Source organism: Myotis lucifugus, unplaced genomic scaffold (genome assembly GCF_000147115.1).
Source record: "Myotis lucifugus unplaced genomic scaffold, Myoluc2.0 scaffold_5355, whole genome shotgun sequence".
Classification (NCBI taxonomy): Eukaryota; Metazoa; Chordata; class Mammalia; order Chiroptera; family Vespertilionidae; genus Myotis; species Myotis lucifugus.
In genome coordinates this window covers 1-10,061 of record NW_005876403.1, presented here as the reverse complement: position 1 = coordinate 10,061, position 10,061 = coordinate 1, and the positions used below count along the sequence as shown (strand labels likewise).

Sequence of the window (10,061 nt, the reverse complement as noted above, 5' to 3'; positions counted from 1 at the left end):
TATATCTTGGTTTTGGTGGTATAGCCAGCACCACCCCTCTTCAGTCTGGCCAAGATAACATAAGAAGTCCTCCCCTCATTAGACTGTCTACCTGGCCTCCAAGCATGTCAAACTCACGGCCGGCCACACTTGCCTTGCTAGTCAAAGGGTGGTCCAGCAGCAGCGGCATCACCAGGAATCCTGCTAGGAATGCAGAATCTCAGGTCCCACTCAGCAAATCCCCATGTTCAGGTTTGAGAAGCCCTGCTCTAATTCATGTGTACCAGTTTGTCTCTCCAACTCTATTTTGCTTACTGCAGGAACAGGTTCCATACTGCCTTTTTCATCTTTGTAATCCTGAGCAAAGCCAGAGAAAATTGGCTGGGACTGGGACAGGAAGAATGAAGATGAGCTATTGGGGAAGAATTCCCAGGATCTGAAACCTGGTGGGCATGGGGTTTGGGAGGGAGGGTAAGTTTTGAGGTCCCAAATTAAAGAGCTCTCTAGGGGATGTCAGTTGGGTTTGTGGGGGCAATGATGGAAGAAGCAGGAAAACCTTTCCGAGAGGGAGAGAGAGTAACAGCAATAGGGCCTCTTGCACACCCCCACTGGGGATCAAGCCCACAACCTGAGCATGTGCCCCAACCAACCAGCAACCTGGGCATATACCCTGACCAGGAATCAAACTTCGACCCTTGGTTCATAGGTTGAGACAACCACTAAACCACACTGGCCGGGCAGGCCTGAGGATGTTTGAAGTGCAGGTCTCTAGTACTGTGAGTGATGTAATTGCAGATGCTAATAGTACTTTTTTTTTAATATGTATTTTTTACTTCAGAGGGAGAGAGAGAAACATCAATGATGAGAATCACTGATAGGCTGCCTCCTGCACGGAGCCTACTAGGGATCGAGCCTGCAACCTGGGCGTGTGCCCTTGACTGGAATCAAACTCGGGACCCTTCAGTCCGCAGGCCCACGCTCTATCCACTGAGCCAAACCACCTAGGGCAAGTAGTAGTACTTCTAAAAAAAATAAAAATTTTGTAAAGATTTTGTAGAGAAACATGGGTGTGAGAAACATCTGTTGGTTGCCTCCCATACACACCTGAACTGGGGATCGAACCCACAACCTAGGGATGTGCCTGACTGGGAATCAAACTGGCAGCCTTCTGGTGAATGGGACACTTAACAGCCACACTGGCCAGGGCCCTGCTAGTCCTTTTGATGTGCTGAGAGTTGCAGATTGGCTTTATCTTACCCCTAAGAGCAGAAATCTCAAAGTTGGGAGCTCATACTCCAGCCAGCCAGGAATCCCCCCCCCCCCCTTAATCCTAAATCCTTCTTCCCTTGAGCCTCTTCTCATGAGTCAAATCAGGTTCTGAGTTTTTCCAAACAGCCCTCAGCCTCCCCTCTCAGGACTGCTTAATAGGATGGATGTCTGGATCCAAGTTTGAAAGGTGTACCCATTATTCCCTGCTGAATGTTACCTTCTTTTGTTTCAAGGCAGCATCCTGGTCAGTAGGTTCAATTTTTTTTTTTTCTTTTTAAAATTGATTTTAGACATTGATTTGTTGTTCTACTTTGGTATGCATTCACTGGTTGATTCTTTTATGTACCCTGACCAGGGATCAAACACATAACCTTGGTGCATCAAGATGCCCTCTAACCTACTTAACTACCCAGCCAGGGCCTCAATTTTTTAAAAACCTCAGCATTTTATTCCGATTATTTGATACAGCATTTTTCTCAAACGTTGAAAAGCGAAACCTTCATTCCACACCTTCTCAAGCCTATTTGGAATTGGTGACCACAGTAATAACCCATCAAGCACAGACTATATGGGTGCTGATTCCAGAGGTAAGATACGTATCAGAGCTTAAACAGGGAGAGCTAGACATTAATGCCAGTGCCTACACAAGGAGGAAATGAGCTGAGCCCATGCTGGCTCCAAGTGATAAATCCTTTCCCACCGTCTCCCAAAAAGACATCCGCTAATAGTCTACTGTAGCATACAAAGCTCACAAGACTAGCTTTCAGCCCTTTGGCTTCTCTCCAGTTGCCACAGCAAAGAGGAGCTTTCATTGAGATGAACTAAGGCTAGAGAGAGAACTCAGTTAAAATAGCCGGGCTCCAGGGCACCTCCTGGGCTTGTCTCCCCCCCCACTTTTTTTTTTTATATATTTTATTGATTTTTACAGAGAGGATGGGAGAGGGATAGAAACATTGATCAGCTGCCTCCTGCACACTCCTACTGGGGATGTGCCCACCAACCAAGGTAGATGTCCTTGGACCGGAATCGAACCTGGGGACCCTTCAGTTCAAAGGCTGACGCTCTATCCACTGAGCCAAAGCGGTTAGGGCGGCTTCCCCACTTTTTTTAAAAAAATATATTTTATTGATTTTTTATAGAGGAAGGGAGAGGGATAGAGAGTTAGAAACATCAATGAGAGAGAAACATCGAATCAGCTGCCTCCTGCACACCTCCTACTGGAGATGTGCCCACAACCAAGGTACATGCCCTTGACCAGAATCGAACCTGGGACCTTTCAGTCCGCAGGCCGATGCTCTATCCACTGAGCCAAACCAGCTAGGGCCACTTTTTAAAAGATATTTTTATTGATTTCAGGAGAGAGGGAGAGGAACATCAATGATGAGAGAAAATCATTGATAGGCTGCCTCCTTCATGTCTTCCCACTGGGATCAAGCCCAGGTATATGCCCTGACCAGGAAGTGAACCATGACCTGGTTCATTGAGCCACGCCAGCCTGGCTCTGGCTCCCTTTTTATATTCCTCCATCCTCCCAACTTAAACAAAGGACACAAGACCCAGGCTAGCTTACTATTCACAGAACAGTTTATTGACCTACCTCACCTGGCAGGCCGTGTGGCCCTTCTGGCCAGGAGAAGTGATGGTCTAGTTGCAACTCTGCTGGGTTGCAGCCTATGCCCTGGGAAGGGGGCATGAGAAACAGAACACTGGCCAGCACAGCCCTGCATACAAGAGCCTGAGCAGAGGCCCACACTCAACTCCACTTGATGTTCTTGTCCTCCTCAGTCATGGCTGGTGTGTCGGTGACGAGGCCAGTGCCAATGGTCCGGTTGCCATCTCGCAGAGTAAAACGCTGGCCTTTTTCTAAGATCATTGGTTGCCGCAAGATTAGGCTAAGCTTCAGGTCCTCCCCAGGCATAGCAAGCTCCTAGAGGGGACAGAAACAGGGATCATGCTTGGCCTTCAAGATGTCTTTATTCCAACTGTTTTGCTGGCTACCAAACTGACTGTGGGGAAATGCAGCATGATGATGATTTCTGGGAACAGCTTCATCCCAGGCAGATGCAAAGGCAAAAAAAAAAAAAAAAAGGCCACTGATCAGTATTCCTAAGGTATGTTCTTAAGGGAAAATGTTGAAATTTTGGGCTATGTAGGTCTCTTAGGAACTTCTCTAAGCCCTACGTATAGTAAAACTCTCAAGAAGAAATATTCTTTTCTGAGAAGTCTCTGGGTAAATGGTAATATAACTAAGTTTTTCAACTACTTCAGCCTAGGGCAGTGGTTGGCAAACTGTGGCTCTCGAGCTACATGCGGCTCTTTGGCCTCTTGAGTGTGGCTCTTTCACAAAATATCACGTGCGGGCACGCACGTACAGTGTGATTGAAACTTCATGGCCCATGCGCAGAAGTTGGTATTTTGTGGAAGAGCCACACTCAAGGGGCCAAAGAGCTGCATGTGGCTCACGAGCTGCAGTTTGCCGACCACTGGCCTAGAGAATAGTGGATGAGGACTCACTCCTCCAAAACTCATTGGTCCAGACCCTTCCATCACTAGGTTCATCTACATCAGCGGTTCTCAACCTGTGGGTCGCGACCCCTTTGGTGGTCGAACGACCCTTTCACAGGGGTCGCCTAAGACCACCCTGCATATCAGATATTTACATTGCGATTCATAACAGTAGCAACATTACAGTTATGAAGTAGAAATGAAAATAATTTTATGGTTGGGTCACAACATGAGGAACTGTATTTAAAGGGCCAGAAGGTTGAGAACCACTGATCTACATCATCAGCCAGCTTCTCTTCACCCAAGGAAAAGTCACCCACATTGTCACATCTTTGGAACTGTAAGTGAGGCAGGCCTAATATGAAGAGCACTCCTTCACATCCCATCCCTGTACCCCCCATACCTTCCCTGGAGGCAAGATGATACGACAGGACATGTCCCAAGTCAGGGAGAACATGACAGGCATGAAGTGGGATACAAAGGGCTTGTGGCGGCCACCTTCCTCTTTGGTGAGGATGTAAACCTGGAAAAGAGAGCAAGTGGCTAGAAGCACTGCCTCTCTAGGGGACAGTCCGTCTCAGTCAGCCCTGTCCTTTGCCTGAAGCCTCACCTGTGCCTCCACCTTCTGGTGGGGCTGGATGGAACCTGGTTTGGCCATAACCAGGCCACGTCTCAGGTCCTCCCGCTTCAAGCCTCGAACCAGGGCCCCAAGATTATCACCTGCCTCTGCCCGCTCCAGGCTCTTGTGGAACATCTCAATTCCTAGAGGGAGGAGAAAGGGAGGACCATCTGGAGCAGAGGGAAGGCACAGGGGTCTGCAAGGCGGGAGGTCATCCTGGAGCCAGCCCCTGGGTCTCAAGGCTTTCTTCCCATACCTGTTACCACAGTGCGAATGTTCTTGTTATGTCCCAGGAACTCACACTCATCTCCCTTCTTCAAAATTCCACGTTCTAGCGTACCTGTCACCACCGTGCCCCGGCCTGGGAGGGAACAAGAAAGGACATTAGGGACCTTGGGCAAGGCTCTCATTAGGGGGAGAGAATGCAATGAGCAGGGTCCTCACCAGGGATAGAGTAAACTGACTCTACAGGCAGCAGGAAAGGCTTCTCTAGGTCCCGGGTGGGCACTGGGATGTGAGTGTCCACAGCATCCAGCAGCTTCTGCACAGACTTCAGGCCTAACTCAGGGTCACGTTGCTGGAAGGGTGGGGGAGGGGTATGACAGGACTCTGAAGTTTCCATTCTGCTTACCAAGAACTACTAGTACCCCCCAGACTCAGAGCACAGCTCCGGATGCCTATCCCGCCCCATCCTCTGCCACAGCAGCCCCTGCCTGACCCTGCCTTCACCTCAAGGGCACAGAGGGCAGAGCCTACGATGACCGGGGTCTCCTCCCCTTTGTAGCCAAACTCTGTGAGCAGTTCCCGGATCTCCAGCTCGACTAGCTCCACCATCTCAGAGTCCTGGACAGCATCTGCCTTGTTCACATACACCACAACATGCTCTACTCCAATCTGCAGATGGGAAAGAGGGAGATGGTGTCCTTAGTGGCCCAACTCCCCACGCTTCCTCTTCCCACTCCTACCCAGGCGCCGCATACCTGTTTGGCCAGTAGTAAGTGCTCTCGGGTCTGGGGCATGGGGCCGTCATTGGCTGCCACCACCAGGATGCAGCCGTCAAGGGGGGCAGTGCCTGTGATCATATTCTGGGTCGGAGAGGAAACACAGCCTCGTTCAGTGACCTCAGCTCCACATCACCTTTCTCTGCCATCTCACCACCCACTTTAATCGGCCATGCCCACAAATCCGTGATCTCAAACCTAGACATCTTGAGTATCTTAAGCTCCTCCCACAAGCCTAACGTTTCTCCTGACAGGAGGCAGCTCCTGGCCTGTCCCAGCAATGCTCTCACCTTAACGTAATCTGCGTGACCGGGACAGTCTGTGTGGGCATAGTGGCGGGCAGCAGTGCTATACTCCACGTGAGCTGCATTGATGGTGATACCGCGGGCTCGCTCCTCCGGGGCATTGTCAATCTCTTCGTACTTCTTAAACTTGGCCCCACCGCCCTCGGCTAAAACTAATGGCGAAGGCAAGAGAACACAGCTCTCAGCTACAGTTCCAGAGGTAGAGGGGGGCTCAGGGCACACGCCTAGGTCCCCCCCACTTACACAACCTTAATCGGACAGCCTGGGGGATGGACCCTCCCTCAACTTCTGCAGAGATCACCAGTCAGAAAGAAATAAAGGCCTGAAGGTCGTGCTCAGCGACTTTCTAGGGTAAAGCCTCCGCTTACAGGGCGGTCCCTATGGCTAGAGGGAGGCCATTCAGGGTCCCCCAATTTATGCACCACAAAGTTCTTCTGTTCAGGGGAAATCTGTCTCCTGAACGGAAATCTTTCCAGCCCCACGCCCCGCCCACTGGAGTTCTGGCTCCTGGGGCTACTAAACACCTCCAGCGCCACTGTGCGGGCCCCGCCTCCCTGGCTCCAGGTCCCGCTTGCAGAGCGGGCGCTGCCGGATGCCCCCTCTGCAACCCGCTTACTTTTCGTGATGGCCGCGGTCAGTGTGGTCTTGCCGTGGTCCACATGGCCGATGGTACCCACGTTCACATGGGGCTTGTCGCGCACATAGGTCTTCTTGGCCTCCACGGCCAGGCCGCGGCACAAGAGGGTCAGTGCCGGGGCCGTCAGCGGCCGCAACAGGCCCTGCAGGAGTGGGGTCGGGCCGGCGCCGAGACCTGCCGGGGCAGAGGCGTGCAGTCAGGTCGGAGCTCCGCCACTCCCGACGACCCCCACGTGTCCCCGGACCCCCATGTGTCATCGCCCTCCCCGCCTCCTCACCGCTGAAGAGGGGCGTCGCGCGCAGCAAGGTGGTGACGGCCATTGTGGTCGTACTCACGCCCCGAGTACCGGTGCGAGGTACCCGATGCCCGCGCGTGCAGAGAGGGCACTTGCGACTGGAGGTTACTTCCGGCGGAAGTGAGGACCAAGAGGGCAAATCCGGGCACCTCTAGCCACCAGTTTCTATGGTCATCTCCGCCAACTTCCGGGCGCGGGCCGGAAGACGTCAAGGAAAGTAAATACTGGAGCGCGGGGGCGGGGGAAGGATGGAGGTTTCCACACCCACTCGGGCCCCGCGGAGGAGGGAGCACGCAATTCTCTCCGACGCCGCCAGGGGGCGATGTGAGCCTCCCATGATGCACCAGCGCCCGGAGGACCTGTGGACTCCGGGGTTCCCAGAGCGGCGGGCTGTGTTTGCGCTTAGGGGAGGAGGTAGGTACGGGGAGGTCGGTTGGGGATGGAAGCTTCCGGCCTCCACCAGGCAGAGGCGGCCTCGGCGCGGACTGCTCGGGAACGTCCACGACTCGAACCCCTGGAGTCCGACCCACTGCGCGGGTCTGTGGAGCGGGAGGTAGGACGAGGCCCTGCCGCCGTGCTGAGGAGGGTCCTGGGCGCCTTTCGGGGGTGGGGCTCAGGTAAGACCCATCTCAGTGCTGAGCCTTTGTTTTTTTATCTGTAAAATGGGATTACAGTAGTAACATCTACCGCATAGAAAGACCCTGCTCTGGGAATGAATGCGCTGGAGAAGAAGCAGGAGTGGGGTCCCGAGGCCTCCTGGTCGCACAGTCCTTAAACCTCAAAAACCTGCCCTCCTGGCCCACAGCCTGCGGGGACAGACGAAGCCTTGCCATCCAGCCGTCACACCTCAGCAGTCCAAGAAATAATTCCCTGTTGATTGCCTCACCCACCCACCCAGTTTTACTGATGACACCGAGGGTGAGGGACCAGCCTCAGGTACCATTAAGAGCAGCTTGAGCCCTAACCTGTTTGGCTCACTGGATAGAGCATCGACCCGGGGACTGAAGAGTCCTGGGTTCGATTCCGGTCAAGGGCATGTACCTTGGTTGCGGGCACATCCCCAGTGGGGAGTGTGCAGGAGGCAGCTGATCGATGTTTCTCTCCCATCAATGTTTCTAACTCTCTATCCCTCTCACTTCCTCTCTGTAAAAAATCAATAAAATATATATTTTTTAAAAAAGAGCAGCTTGAGCCCAGCTGGCCTGGTGGGTGGTCGAAAGGGACCACGTGCTAACCTGACAAGCTCAGGGAAGGCCTGCATGACGATCTTGCAAACTCAGAGACCTAAAGTAACCACAAAGGATGGTCTGAAATTAAACAGTTATGATGGATGGTTACATCCTAGGCTGATATCTTCACTGACAAGGTCAACCTTTACCTTAACTGAGCCCATCTGTCTTTTTGCATCTATAATAACATACCCTTGAAGTGTCTGGATAACTTGTAACTTCCCTTTTTCCAGACCCCCTCAGGGCACAACCAGGAGCCAGGACAGATATCACGAATTCCTTAGTTGTTATCATGTTAATTGTCCCTGCACCCACCTAAGTATGTGTTTATCATTTTACTTTTTATCCAATCCCAGGGGTTTCCCCACTTTGCTTTTTCCTGCCTCTCTAGTCTATCACCATTGGATTTCATATAACCCACCTACATCCCTTCCTTTGATTGCAGTCTATATATATAAAAGCCTAAGCGACCAGCCGACCACCTGGTAGCTATGATGCGCCCTGACCACCAGGGGCAGATGCTCAACTCAGGAACGGAAACCACAGGCATGGAAGCATGGAACAGGCTGATGAATCTCAGAGGGGAGAGGGAGGGGGGAGGGCGGGAAGAAATTAACCAAAGATTTTTTTTAAAATATATTTTTATTGATTTCAGAGAGGAAGGGAGAAATAGAAACATCAATGATGAGAGAGAATCATTGATTGGCTGCCTCCTGCACGCCCCCTGCTGGGGATCAAACCCACAACCCGGGCATGTGCCCTTGACTGGAATCGAACCTGGGACCCTTCAGTCTGCAGGCTGATGCTCTACCCACTGAGCCAAACCAGCTAGGGCTAACCAAAGATCTTACATGCATACTAAAGGCCTGGTGCATGGATTCATGCACTGGTGGGGTTCCTCAGCCTGGCCTGTGCCCTCTCGCAATCTGGGACCCCTTAGGGGATATCAGAGAGCCAGTTTCAGCCCAATCCCTGCAGGCGGGGCCAAAGGACCCCCACCAGGGTACAAATCCATGCACCGGGCCTCTAGTGTATAAATATAGATGTAACCCACCATTCTCTGGAGCATTATCTCAATCCGTTGAGGTTCTGCTTCCCAGCAATTGTCTACAGTTTGGCTCAAATAAACTCACAAAAATTCTTTACAGGTTTGAATGTTTTTATGTTAGCACAGATAACAGTTGGACTCCCAGTGGCGGCTTATTTCCTGTAGGGGCACATGCTGGGTTGCAGGCTCTATCCCCAGTGTGGGGTGTTCGGGGGTCTAGCCGATCAGTGATACTCTCTCATCACTGATATTTCTATCTTGCTCTCCCTTCCTCTCTGAAATCAATAAAAATACATTTAAAAAAAGAGAGAGAGAGCAGCTTGAGGCTTTCTTATTCCCTCTTGTCCCCAGCAGCTAACACAGGGCGGGGCACCCAGTGAGTGCTCAGTAGGTGTCTGTTAACTGAATGAATGAGTTCAAGGAGAGTATATAACCTTTAACTTTCACCTCCCTCATCTCATCACCCTGGAATGATAATCGCAGATGCTTATTTTTAACCCTGGTTAATGTTTCCAAAATGCATCAGATCCTAGGACTCAATTTACTATATTTCAAAAAGATTTCCTGAATCCCCCCTCTAAATTATGTTCAGTAGGGTCTGAGCACAGAAAGGGAAACCAATTTATTTATTTTATTTTTTTATTATTATTTTTTAAAATATATTTTATTGATTTTTTACAGAGAGGAAGGGAGAGGGATAGAGAGACAGAAACATCGATGAGAGAGAAACATCAATCAGCCGCCTCCTGCACACCTCCTACTGGGGATGTGCCTACAACCAAGGAACATGCCCCTGACCGGAATCGAACCTGGGACCCTTCAGTCTGCAGGCCGATGCTCTATCCACTGAGCCAAACCGGTCAGGGCCATATTTATTTATTACACACACACACACCCTTCTCAGTGTTACCCTGTGTGCTAGTGAGAGAAGTTAGCTTGAACGCAGGCAGATAGGGCAGGGTCCAGTGTGAAACAAAGGCAAGTGGAACAGGCAGGGACAGACACGGCAGTTTGAGCAAGCCTAATCACAAAAAACAACCATGCTGATATAATAGAATGTTTTTGGACACAGAACGGGAGGTATGGGAAACCAAGGGAGGGCCTGCAGCAAAAAAAGTGGCTTGTAGCAAATATATACCCCTGGACTACAAGGCTCATGGGCAGCCATTATTGG

The 10,061-nt window shown here is 51.2% G+C and overlaps 1 protein-coding gene across 1 annotated transcript; it reads right to left on the bottom strand.

The window, feature by feature from the left end:
• Nucleotides 1-2,814: 2,814 nt before the first annotated feature.
• On the bottom strand, nt 2,815-6,738 carry LOC102425341 (elongation factor Tu, mitochondrial). The gene is made up of 10 exons (XM_006109057.3): nt 6,593-6,738; nt 6,295-6,489; nt 5,664-5,830; nt 5,353-5,457; nt 5,102-5,266; nt 4,817-4,949; nt 4,629-4,733; nt 4,364-4,515; nt 4,157-4,276; nt 2,815-3,175 (listed from the first exon to the last, which is right to left on the bottom strand). Exons 1-10 carry the CDS (start codon nt 6,633-6,635, stop codon nt 3,002-3,004), a joined length of 1,359 nt encoding a protein of 452 aa, XP_006109119.1. The 5' UTR covers nt 6,636-6,738; the 3' UTR covers nt 2,815-3,001.
• Nucleotides 6,739-10,061: the final 3,323 nt, after the last annotated feature.

Excerpts from the sequence above, each read along its gene's own strand:
- LOC102425341 (XM_006109057.3), bottom strand. The coding sequence starts at position 6,635 with ATGGCCGTCACCACCTTGCTGCGCGCGACGCCCCTCTTCAGCG. Across the intron at positions 5,267-5,352 it reads ACTTACTACTGGCCAAACAG|ATTGGAGTAGAGCATGTTGT; the intron begins GTATGCGGCGCC and ends TCCCATCTGCAG. Across the intron at positions 3,176-4,156 it reads TCATCTTGCCTCCAGGGAAG|GAGCTTGCTATGCCTGGGGA; the intron begins GTATGGGGGGTA and ends TGTCCCCTCTAG.